General features: G+C 36.4%; 1 protein-coding gene across 4 annotated transcripts in view; it reads left to right on the top strand.

The window, feature by feature from the left end:
- NOL4 (nucleolar protein 4) overlaps positions 1–13491 on the top strand; it is a 192437-nt gene that overhangs the window by 135520 nt on the left and 43426 nt on the right. For 3 of the 4 annotated variants that reach the window (XM_033080777.1, XM_033080933.2, XM_033081010.2), the window contains 2 exons: positions 7699–7878; positions 8621–8812. In XM_033080777.1, the coding sequence (XP_032936668.1) occupies positions 7699–7878; positions 8621–8812 (372 nt within the window). The remainder of the gene's footprint in view (positions 1–7698; positions 7879–8620; positions 8813–13491) is intronic. The other variant, XM_033080852.1, reaches the window with a different exon arrangement.

Genomic DNA, 13491 nt, shown 5'->3' with positions numbered 1-13491 from the left:
CTATTATTGTCCTTGGAAACTCACTGATGAAGTGGTCCTAACTTTCATAATAAAGTAAGGTTGATTTTTGGTTTTTTTTTCTTCTTTTTCAATGTAAGCTCTTAAAAGAATATAAATTAATTCAGATCTTCTGGTTTGATTATGGGTGTACTATAGAAAATGTTTAAATACTCTGTTGGCCCACAGTTTGCAGAAATCCTGAAATTTGTGATGAAGCTTTCCTATGTGGCAACCTGTGTTTCTCAAATTCTGAGAAACTCTGTCAGATCCTTTTAGCACTTCAAAATAGCAGTGTATGCTGCCAAAAATAATTTAATCTTTTATTTGAGTCTGTCACCATTTCAGTTTGACTTTTCAAATCCCACAAAGGACATTGTATTTTTTCCAAAGACACAGCAGCCACATTTTGCAATATGACTAGTTATTGGTGGTTATATAATTAAGTTCTTTTAGTATTTGGTTGAAAACGTCTGTCTTCCTGCATCAGTGACAGGAGTTCTAGAGGTTCATTAATAAAGCAACTTTATTAAAAAAAAGGCTATTTAGCAGCACAGAGGTAGGCAAGTCTCCTGCTCTGTTAAATCAGCTCTCCTCTGGTACTCTCAGTACTGGCGCACTAGGGTGATTTGTAGATACTTACTCTGATTCCCCCAAGAATTTTCCTCTTCTAGAATGGCTGGGGAAGGAGCAGGAGCTTTCCTGAAGATGCCCAATCAGGTAATAAGAGATTGGTTGTGCAAAAATTAGAAAGAAGCTCTTTAAACTATAGCCTATAAATATATTTTACTCTTCTACTTGACTGAGAATTCTCAGTTGCCTCTCTGTTTTTACTCTCTGCTTAATTTTTGAGGTTATTTCTATTAGGGTATTTTGATGTTGGTCAATACCAATGGGGATGGATCTAGGACAGACTGTATTTTAGCTGAAAGGAGAAAATAGCACAGGAAGATATGTGTTTCAGTGAGTCTTTCAATTATTTCTTATCTTTCAATTATCCAAACTTCTATTTATCCAGATAAACTCTCTGGAATGAAAGTGTCTGGGTAATTTATAGTTTCCTTATGGCTAAGAAATGTGCTTCTGTTGAAAGGAATATTATAAGCAAACATAATATGGCATAGATTGGAAAATTACTGAGAAAGAACGAGTAGATTAGAAAGATTTGATGTTCTCTTAGGGCTGTAAAAACAATGACTCTGGTGAGAAGACCATGTCAAAGATAATTCAGGAGCAAAATATTTTTATTTCTTACCTCCTGTTGTAAATAACTGAACAGTTTGTTTCTGCAAGTCACACTGTTAACACAGAGCAAATGAAAAAGATCTTCTAACGTTTCAGTGTAATACAAGTTTTGTATAGAAAAGTCCTTTACAACTTAACACTAAATATGTTAGATAGCACTTTTTTAGAGTCAAACCTATGAAATTCTAGCTTTCAGCTCTCTGTTCTTCCCATAAAAATGCTGTTGTCCTCATGCTCCAAATAGCAGAATTGCGCACAATGATGCCTTCCCATTATCAAGGATGAAATTTTACAAAGGAGCTGGAAAGGCCAATTATGGTGTAACAAGGGGAGCAAACTGGTCATAGTCAGATGCAAAGATATGGGTGAGATGAACAAATATGTGAGGAGTTTATAAAAATAAGGTTAATTGGATCTTGAATAAGTGGTGAGATGCTGGAATTGTATTTGGGAATTCAGAGTCCTCTCTGTAATGAGAAGAGAAGAGATGGACAGTAAAGTTCCACACATGTGATGGTATGAGGGTTCAAAGGGGCCATGAAAAAATGATAATAACAGCAAAGTCTGGAAGATAGGATTTAAGAGATGTTGTGAAAAGAAAATGGCTTATTAATTCAAAATAATAGAGAGTTAGACTTCTATGTAAAAAACCTGATAGGGAATTCCTTAGAATAGCTGAACCTGAGTATTCAGTTGTGCCTCCTGCCTTCTATTTGAATTGTGAAGAAGAAATTAGGAATGTTTTTGTTAATGGTTTCAAGTATTTCAATAACAAAAGGGCATGCATATGCCAAAAGTATTTTATATTTTCTAATGTGTTACTTATATAACATGTATTATAGATTTAATGAAAAAAGTAAAACCAAAATCTCCTGTAAACAAGTTCCCTGCTATATGGAGAACTCACAGTTTGCACAGGAATGAAGTGGAACTCTAACAATGCAATATTAATTTAAAAATATTTTTAAGGGAAAGATACAGAGCATGAATTTTCCCTTAACCTTTCAGGCTTAACTTCAAATTTTTTTTATATGTTAAATGAAAGGCATGCTTTTCACTCATGCCAGTTTACCAAAAGCTAGTTTTTACACATTTTTCAAAACCTTTGTCCCATGTATAGTCAGTTAAAAATGTAAATATGAAAAAAAAAAAATAAAGTCCCAATTTAATTGATAATTTTGGGGGAACAGAAATCTTCAAAGCAATCAAACCCGTTGTCATCAAAATATTCTAATCTCTTTCTGTGTCACAGGAATAGTTGCTATAAAAATATACACAATAGCACATGGGAAAATAAGCACACATAATTTACAAGAGTAATTGTTGAAATGGTAGACTTTTGTGTATTCAGTGGCAGAGAGGGAAATACTGAAATGTAGGAAAAAGAAGAAAGGGTTGGATGTACAACTGGGGACAAGCAGAATTCTGTGTGCTTTACAATATGGTTTTATGTATTAATTTAAAAGATGTAAAGATGTAACTTTTAAAGATGTGGAGGCAGATTTCTAGAGGAGAATCATGTATATCCAGTAAAGTGTTTTCATCTCTGCCTGCCTCCTGACCTCTTTCCATGCAGAATGGAGACCTGTGCTGCTGTCTTGCTAGCTTTTCAAACGTGCAAGTCTCTCTTGCTCACAGGAGTTCAGTGGTTTATGAGTGTCTAGTGTAACAACTGAAAGAATTACACACTACTCAGATAGATGTAAAACTATCTAACTGAAAGTAAATGTAAAATGTAATGTAAGTGTGAAAAAGAATTGCCACACTTCCATCAGAGGCATCTTTCCCTGAAAAGGTGGGGTCTTTTGTTCTGTGTTGGCATTTCTAAAGTCACAAAGACATGATTTTTCCAGTTTTTGGTCATTACGAATACTCACCCTCAGTAATTAGCTTTTTATCTGAATAACTGAATAACTTTTGGCTGGGTAATTAAGTGCCATCTTTGTACACTCACTGGGACAACCAGGGGTCTCTGCTGGGCCAAGCTTCCTGCAATGAGTTCATGTGACATCATCCTCCAAACCCTGTCTGATGGCCATACCCCAGTGTTGAACCCCAGCAGGCACTGAAGCACTATGGTAGACTTTATGTTTTTAAATGTTATGGATTACTTCTGCTTTAGTCCTCATAAAATAACAGCACAATTTCTGTTGGCAACTGTGGGGTTTCTGCACTGCTGTCTTTTGGGGTATTCTTCTACAAATAAAGGAGTAAGGTTTTTCTTCTGTAAGCATGTCAAAAATTGATCAAACAATAAAGAAATATCTTTTCATAGCCTGCAAATGAAATACATTTTGGAGTTTTGGGAGTTGCTCTTTGAGAAGGTTTCAAATCAAATGGAAAACATTCAGAACAGACCAGTAAGAATGATTAGGAATCAGGAAAACCTGGGTTTCACAGCATAAATTCATTTGTTGGAAGCAGAAGATTGGGGGAAGGGGATATGGTAACAGTTCTCAGCTGTTGGTAAGAGTCTCATAAAGAGGGAAGAGAATGCTCTCTTCTCCCAAAACCACACCTTTGCTCCATTGCAATCCAGGGTAGATACATGATAAAGAAATAGGCTTAGTACATTTATGAAAGTGAGAGGTTGGTCTTAAAAATGTTTTAATAGTTCTGATGACAGTAAAACACTGGTGCAGGTTGTCTGGGGGATGCTGTCACTGGAAGCCTTAAGATATAAACTAGAAAAACAGTGGTCAGGATTGACCATCTGACCTGGTTCTGGGCCAGCAGGACAAAGTAGATGATGCTGTGATGTCCTTCCAGGTCTTCTGTTGTATGATTTAACTTCAGGTGAATGCAGTTGCTGGCTTGTAATGTTTTAGGAAGAGGTTGGTATTTCATGTCACAACCTCCTAAAAATGGGTTGTCAGTCATAAACCTTCACTTTCATTTTGGTAAAGCAGTACTGCCTAATACTTATTGTTGCAAGGAAGAGATTAAAGTAATGAATTCAGAACCTTCAAGAAAGGGCAAGGACAAAGTGGTCAGAATATAAATATCAGCATCTGAGTATTTTTAAGACAGCTCAATAATCATCTAAATGTTTGGAGATGGAAATAATCTTGTCCTTAGCCTTGGCCTCATTTGTTCTCGCTGAATAATTTCTCATTGCTGTCACTTTTTTCTCCAACCCTGAGTTTTTCAGCACAAAACATTCACCTATGGAGCATCTTACATCTACTAATGCTTCCACCTCACCAAGATTTAACCATTCATTGCTATCAACAGAGATGTGTATGCTCCCCTCCATGCTCCTATTTTCCTGTCAGCACAAAGGTTTTTGCTTTCAAGTGGTGAACTGGAGCCAAGAACTGATTCTTGTCTTAAGCAGACTGGCAATTATAAGAAAAAAAAAATCCACAAACAAACAAGCAAAACCAAAACAAGAAGGTTCACTTCTTCAGTCTAGTTTACTGCAGGACCATAAAATATGTGTATCAAGGTCTGTTCAGGAATCTGAATGAGCATGATTCTGTCTGTCAAAGATGGGAGTAGCCTCTTGAAAGGATAGTGCAAGACCTAAAATTGGATATGGTGTACAAAGTTCGAGTTGTCCTCTGCTGTCCCACCCTTTATGTAGCATTGCAGCTGCTTAATAGAGTAGCAAAAGGAAATCCTTATTGGATTTGCAGAGCTGCAGGGTCAACTCAAGTGAGAGATGTCTTTTCCTTCTCTGAATCAGTATTCATCTGTGTAGAAATACAGGAAGGTATAAATTTTGTTCTTAACTGAGCTTTTGCAAACTCAAAGTGATCTTTTTTTCCCTCAGTTTGCTAATAAGACAGCTAGGAGAAAAGCACCTCTTTTTCCTGCTACTGTACACAGTCTTCAAATTCACAGTGAATAAATATGGACTTTTGCCATGCAACTTTCTCAGACGGTTATTCACCACAGTTCATTTAAGATGCTAAAGTTGTTGTTTAAATAAAAACTTTAAAGCTGATGTTGGACAAGGCTCTCTATGCAATGCTTTCTTTAAAAAACTAAACAGAACCAAAATGCAAAAAACCTCTCCTACTGTTGCATTTTTGAGAGACATACTTAAGCCATTTTGGCCTGAATTTGTTTCCTTCACAAAAAGAAATCTCACCCCTGGTGCATAATTTATGATCTTGGCATCCAGCCGAAACATATGTACATACTGAAATCAGTTTTGCATCTGTTTAACTTTGTGCACATGAGTAGTCTAATTGGATTTAGTCTGATGAAATGACACATACAAGATCAAGTGTCTGCACAACAAGGATTTTAGTCAGTAGGTTTCTTTAGGGCAGCAGCTTCTATGGTTTATGTGGTGCCTAGCACATGAAATGGATCTTTGATTATCTCAAAGCCTTCTGCATGCTACATAGCTGTAGTGATGGGTGAAACAAAGAGCTACGGAAGAACAAGTCTTGCAGCATGGGTCAGATCTACTGCATGACACTGTACAAAAGTAGCAATTAATTCATTGTAACTTTATTTTTTTAAAAAATGCCTTCTGAGAATCTCTTCAAGTTTCAGGGAAAACACTCCTTCCTTTGTAACAGGCTCCCAGGCTGCAGCTATTGGCCTTCTGGTCGCCGCTAACCAGATTGAACATATTTGCTTACATATACTAGAGACTGACAAAATACAGCCATCACCTCCTTTAGGATGGAACCTGAATTTATCTAACTGGACAGCAAGGTAGATACCATCTTCTCAAGACAAGCTATCAGTTTATCAAGAACTGGAGGGCTGTTTTCTTTTCTGCTCTTGCAAGCCTTATCTTCCCATGCCATCTCACATCTGCCATCTTGAACCCTGGCTAGTTTCTTACCCCAGAAGAGATGGCGCTGAGCTTGCTGCTTGTTGAAGCTGTTTTTATCCAGAGGCTGGCTCTTCTGTTTTGTTCTGATGTTTTCTCACTCTTCCTACATCTGCTGTAAGGGTCTAGGGAATGAAGAGTGGTCTAGAGAGTGAAGAGACTCAGGAAAGGGATGAGAAAGACTGCAAATTTTGATATCAGGAGCATTTGGGATTAAAAACTGGAACTCCAGGGGATTGGTACTGTGAGACTATAGTCTGGGGAGGATATATAAAAAAGGAAGGCTTGGAATATAAGTACTGTTAAGGCAATGCAAGTGACTCTAAACCTGATGGTGTACAGAGGACCAAAGTATGATGGAAATGAAAATGGAAAAAGGGAAAAAAAGAAGCTGAAGTAAAAAAAATATAAAGCAAAAAATATACCTTATGAATGAATGGTTTGGTTTGTCTTTCCCTTCTACCTTGCTGTCCAGATTCATTCTGTGGGTGACGAAATACCTTGAAATAAAGAAAATTTTAGGAAGCTAAGGATGTGGTTCAAGGCATGCCATTTGAAATGTATTTTTGTTTGAGGAATTAAGCTCCTGACTTTTGGTGACATTAAGGGAGGAGGCATCTAAAAAGAATGTGTGAAATTTGTCATGTAGCACCTGATTCAGACTACAGAATGCTTTGAAGCAAGAGAGAAAAATAGTGAAATATTACAGCATTAAGATATAGAAATAAAATTTTTGCTCTGATTTACCTAAATGTGAATCTGATGACTCTGGTGGCGATACTCTGATATTTTTGTGTGACTGGGGACAGGTTTGATGTTTAAGTTTTATGTTGTAGAATGTTAACCTGTGGAAGTCTTTCTGTTATTGATGCCTTTTTATGCTCTGCAGTTTGCAGTGGGAACAGTTAGCTGAGGATTTGATATTGCAAGGGAAAATGCACTGTATTAACTTTTGGTAATTGAAAACTTTTTGGTCCTATAAGTGGATACACTGTATTGAGATGGTCATCTGTTTTATCCAAAAAAATGAATTTCTGCTCAGGGAAAAGTTCTGAATGGTGATTTTCAAAGAGAAAATTGTTTTACTACATGATTCTCAGAGAGCATTCAAAATGTAAATCTACACATCTCTAATTCATTCTGGGGTTTTGCAAATGAAACTAGAAGATAATCAGCTCCTTATTTTGAATAAATTTTTGCATCTCTTGATAATATTTAATATTCATTGGATGAATACCACTGTTTCCTACTTGAATCCTCTTTGCCTTGAAATGTTTAAATTTTAATTCTTCAGAGTTTTGTTCAAATCATCTATCCCTTATTTACATCTTGATTAATACAAAGAAGTTAGTATTTATATGAAACTTCTGTAGGTAGTACTTACAAAAGGCTGTATGGCAAAGATTTCATGTTAACTGTAGTCATAGGTATTGAATTTGTTAATAGATTTACTGAATTTGCAGTTGGTCACATTTTTTTAAAGCATTTAAATGAATATAATTGTGCATTGTTTGCTCTTGGAAAGATTAGGAGCACTTTATGTTTAACAAAGTATAAAAAAATTCATGGAATTCTTGACATATTTACCAAGAATTTTTGTTAAATGAGACTTTATTTTTGCTGAGAATTTTTATAAGCATGCTCTTTTTCTCTATTTTCAGTCCCCTGCACATAGCTATTCAAGCTATGACTCTGGCAAGAATGAGAGTGTAGGCAGAGGTGCTGAAGATCTGTCTCTGAATCGAGGAGATGAGGATGAGGATGACCATGACGAGCAAGAAGATCCTGAGAAGGTTAATGAATCAGATGGGGTAGAAGCTGAGCGACTGAAAGCTTTTAACGTAAGCCCTCTTGCACTCACCTTGTTTACTTCTTCTATTCCTTTTGCATTGTTGTTTTTGGGTGAGTTTGACAATATTAAAGGCACGTTAATTTGCGGGACTTATTTCAATCATTATTTTAATGCGCATTAAACTCTTGCCAACAGACGACAGATTTGCTGTGTTTCATTTAGAATTTTGAGGCAGAGTGCCATCTTTACCAGGGAGGAAAACAAAGCTTTGTTCTGTACGTGTGCATATGTGACCGTGTGTGTGGCTGTGTGGATGTGCATGTTCACCCATTGAATGGAAAGAGGCTGTAGCTAGTTTTGTCAGGAGACCATTCTGGTGGTCAGCTGTTCTCTATTGCTTTCCCAATGTATATAATTATGCATGAAAACACAGGCAATTGTTCAAACAAAGAAAAAATGTGAGTCAGTTCAATAAAATGATTAGCAATCACAGCTTATTGTTAATAATGAAACTTAAGTAGTGCCTATTTTCACAGTCTGTTCTGGTTTATCTCACAAGTTCTGTATCCTATAGACTATTCTTTTCTTGTCTATTTTTTTAAACCCAACCCACCCCCACCCCAAATAACCCTTTAAAGAACTGTTTGCTTTATATTTCTGGCTTCCCATTACAAAGCTCTTCAGCGGATAGAAAAAAAAAATGTCTTCCTATCAGTAATCAAGCCAGGAAGCTAGGAAGAGAAGAGAGCTGCCCTCCAAACCCATCTCCTCTGTCTCCCTCTTGCCAACAGATGTTTGTCAGGCTGTTTGTAGATGAAAACTTGGACCGAATGGTCCCAATCTCTAAGCAGCCCAAAGAAAAGATCCAGGCTATCATTGACTCATGCAGGCGACAATTCCCTGAGTATCAAGAGCGTGCCAGAAAACGCATACGTACTTACCTCAAGTCCTGCAGGCGGATGAAAAGAAGTGGTTTTGAGATGGTGAGTTTTGACTTAAAACCCAGCCCTAGTTTCCATCAAAACCCCATATGTAAATCCATGGCACTATTTTGTTTTCATCTTAGCGTCTTTATTTTTTTGTTTGTTTAATTTTTTTTGGTAATATCAGGTCAGAGATTTCTTTTTCCCTCCTTCATTCTTCCTGAATTTATTCCCCTTGATTTAAAAGTGCTGTAAGACACTAGTTTGCAAAATGAATTAATATGAATCTATAGGAAAGGAAGAACAAAGCAAGGCATAAGGAGGGAAACTGAGCTATAGACTATATAGTGACTTATTTCTTAATTTAAGTTGCAGTTACAGATTTTTGCCTGGAAAAGTCTTGCTCTAAGATAGATTTTTCTCTAAAATGCCTCTGCTCCCTGGATTCCAGAGAGCTCTGTAAAACTGATCCTGCTGGAAAAAGGCTATGCTCAAGAACATGCCCAGTGTAGTAACGTCATAGAGGCAATGGCTTTGGCTTTGGGTGTTTTCTTTTACACCTTAGCCAATTACTTATCAGTGCAAGTTACTCCTTTGAAATCTTTCAGTTGATATATAGGTGTGCAAAACATGTTTAAGGGTTGTAAAACACAAACATCAAACTTACAACCTGAGCATCCCAATAGTTTATAATTGAACCAAAACTCAGGAAGATTATCATGGTATACAACTGACAGTGTTTTCAGACATTGTTTTTTAATATTACTCAGTAGCAGAAATAAAGTCTTCTCACTGATTGGCAGCTTCATTATCTCTAGAAAGTGTTTGTATCTCCAAAATGGAGGAAATTCAGAAGAAACTAGATAGATATACACCTTGTGTTTAATGTCTTAGCTATCTCTCTGGCCTTCAGATGACCACAAAAACACCTCATTGTTACAAATAGATATCATTTAGTGATTAAACATACCGTTTTTTTTTAATGGATCATCTTCAAACCCATTGATTACATTAAAAATTATTGGAGATTATTGCATTTTACTGTTTTTCTCTTTCTCTCTGTCTTTCTCTTTCCTGCAGTTTTTGCAGAATATTTATGAGTACCATATGTTGTCTAAGATGGTAGCTAACAGTTAAAAGAACAAAATATCAGGCTTATTTGTAGAGTAAGACCACTATTTGATAACACAAAAAAGCAAAGACAGGAACTAAATTTTTGTGTGTGTTTGGGATTCTAATCAACTGCATGGTTTTATTATTTAAAACATTGCAATGACACTGTTTTTGAAAATGGAAGCTCAGATGAAGAAAGACAGGTAGAATAAAGGACATCTGTACAGACAGAAGTGCCAAAGATTGAGTGGTGGTGTACACAGCAGAGCGTTTAGCCCTCCAAAACAAAAAGAAAGGACAAATAGAAAAATAAATATTTCCTACAATATACTAAGTAGCATTAAATTGCATCTACTCACTCTGTGTGACAATAATTCATCAAGTTCAGCTTTCATGAAGCCAAATAATTAATTTTTCTGTACCTTCAATTGAAAATACTTATAAAATTAGCCAATGCTAGCAAGTCTCTGTTCCAATTTGTGGCCTTACTGCTATCATTATTCATAGTGATGAGCAGTTATGCAAACTGGCTCATTTTTGTTATCTGAAAGACTTGTGCAACTGTTTTGCAATGTGAACAAGGGGCTATAACCCATAAGAACTGGGTTGGCTTGACTTCAGTGCACATTTGCAAATATTACTTTCATATGAATAAAGGTTGTGGGATGAAATTTATTCCTGGGAGGGGAAAAAGAGCAGAGATTACCAGGAATGTGATCCAAATAGGCAATCTTTATAGTTCAGAAAGATTTTCTGGTTTTATAATGTTTCATGGCAGTTTAAGATGGGTTTTATTTCTATTTAAACAAACAAATCCTCCTCTAAAGCATTGACTTTTTGCCCATGAATGGAAGTGACAAGGCACTGGAACTCATGCCAAAGACTGCAACCCTCTTAGGCCTGAAGGGATAGCTATCCTGTGTCCCTGTTTGCAGGTAGGAATACAAGCCAAAGACTACCCAAAGTCCCTGGAGGACTTCCCATCATCTCCCTAAGACAATAAGTAGCATTTCATGTGTATGTCTTGAATAATTCTGAAATTTAATGTGTATCCCTTTGGGTTTTTAATTTTTTTTTTTATTTTATTTCTAAGTTACTGTATCATCATCTCTTGATTATGGGCATTTTTTAAAATGCTACCATGGACAGAGGCATTTGACTACTTGACTTTTTAAAATGTCCTTACCATTTCGGTAAGGAAGAAGAATCACCTTTTCTGGGTAATAACATTTGTTCAAAGCAATCATGAAGGAACACAATTGTGTTGTTTTGAATAAGGGACTACCCTCAAATACAGCAAACCAGAATAATGCTCTGCTCAGCAGCAGTACCAGTACCATTGTTACATTAAATAGGATGTCAGATAATAACCTCCACAGGAGATGTCTTTTGCTATACTCATGTTAAATACAAGTTTTTTATATTTGTTCAGGTTCAAAATACTACATTTTGAGCATCTAGTTGCATGAGGAAAAGAGAATATTCTCTTTTATGGCATATGACAGTTCAGACTGTGTGTGGAGCCATGCAGCTATCTACAGCATTATACTGTAAAGTGAAGAGAAAATGTAAACACTATGTTAAATTAGTGTAAAACTGCATGGTAAAGATGAAAAAGCATGCCTGGAGCCTGATTCTGTCAGTTATTTGCCATCTGTAATCCCAATGACAGTTCTTACTGCATAACAGGCCAGTTCTAGCTTTGAGGCAATAAAAAAAGCTCAGTCTCATGAGTGTTCATATTGTTAATTAACATGATTCTTAGTATTATTATGTTTAAGCGATCATTTATAGTTATTCTGCTTCTACTTGTGACAGATAGCTGTCTGTGGGCTTGAGGCAGCTTGCATAGCTTCTTGTTACAAATATGCCTTTGAGCAGCTCCCTTTCTGCATTGAAAATACTCTGCCCATTTGCCTGTGCAGCTTGTAGTTGTGCAGTTTTCATTCTGACACAGGTGCCTCAATAAGGCACTCAGTTTTCCTCATGAATTGTAAGATTTTTTTTCTCCTCCCATTGTCTCTTGCTAATGGACTGTCGAGAATGTTCTCTTACTAAATTCTATGATTTTGCTGAGAATCTTTCATTGAGAGGGAAGTCTGTCAAATACCAAAATCACTGACTTTTGGATGGGTTGTGATTCTGCCTGCATTGTGCTGTATTGTTTTGAGAACATGAAAGTTTTTTATATTCTTAAAGAAAGTATTTATTTTTCTTTTAAGTAGCCCAGAAAAAAAGAAAAAAATTAATTCCTTATTTATAAGGACTGACATCAGTGAGAATTCCTGCATATAATTTAGGTGTTTTGTGACCTCTATAGGCAATACAAGAGGAATTTTCTCCCTGAAATAGTCAGATGGCCTGTTTCACTAATGTTTTTCAAATCCTTTGTTTAGACTTGTCCCAACCTCTGTGATAGACAACCACCAATTAAAAAGTTAGTAGATGGGTACTGGAGATATGTGGTATACATTTATTTAGTTATAGTCCAGAAAACTTTAGATGCTGATAATAGTTACATTTTCTTACTACTCTCTGCTTCCTCCCATCTTCATGATTGCCTATGATCAGTCTCACTGCATTCAGTTTGAAATTGCATCACAGTATCTTTTTCACAGATGTGCCATTTTTTCTGTGAGCATCCCAAGGCAAGAGCAAAATTTTAAAGTCTTGTTCACTAAGAGATTCTTCCTTTTTTTTTTTTTAAGCAAAAAGAGACCCTCCTTCTAACTACTACTGTAATACAAAAGAACAGTATCAAAGAGCAAAGTGTTCTGTGTTGGAGAGAAAAGGCTAGTCTTAAGTGCTTTTCATTGTGTAAGACAAGTTTGGATGTGTTGGAGAAGAGTCATACTGTGCCTAAAGACAGTTCTTGATTTAGGTCCCAGTGTTGCTCATCCCAGATCCTTCATTCCTATTGCCAGCCTCAAGAACAAATAACTAAGCTCTGCTGCTGTCACTTGGTTGTGCCAGTTGGCTGAGGAAGGTGTTTTAACAATTTGCAACTGTGCTAATGTTGATCAAGGTGTTTTGAATGTGTCTCGTGGCTCGTCATGCGTCTCTGTTGGGATTGGGTTTCCAGAAGTGGGACTTCTTCTGAAATCTGCCAAGGTTACTTGGGATAGCTGTCTAGATTCTGCTTTTAACGTTTAGAAAGAGGAATCTTTCAATATTTACTGAATTTAGTGCTGAAAAGTCCAGCTGCCCTTGCAGTCGTGGCTTTTTAGTCCTCTAGGCTTTTATGTCTGGAAAGGTCATAAGCATTTTCAGGACAATGAGGATGTGTGGATTCAGAGATGCATATCTAATTGATTAACAAGCTGGGAAGCAATAAGAAAATTATCACAAGAACAGTTACATGAAGTTCTACAAATACTAATAGAGTTGATGCTTTGTATTATATCCCAAACTCTGTCAGTGGGGCACTTCCCTTCTAAGCATCCTGCCCTTTTTCAATAGTGGTTAACTTATTTAAGTCTGATGGAAAACTTGGTTGAAAAAGGCCAAAGATACTGTCTGATAAACTTTGACTTTTACCATATAGTCTTGAAAAAATATTCAGAAACAATTTTTCTAAGGCTCTTAGATATGTTGTTCTCTTTTTTTTTTTTTTTCAGCACAGAACA

Source organism: Catharus ustulatus, chromosome 1, assembly GCF_009819885.2.
Source record: "Catharus ustulatus isolate bCatUst1 chromosome 1, bCatUst1.pri.v2, whole genome shotgun sequence".
In the NCBI taxonomy this organism is placed as follows: domain Eukaryota; kingdom Metazoa; phylum Chordata; class Aves; order Passeriformes; family Turdidae; genus Catharus; species Catharus ustulatus.
The sequence above is the reverse complement of the archived record's forward strand: the minus strand, read 5'-3'. Positions and strand labels throughout refer to the sequence as shown.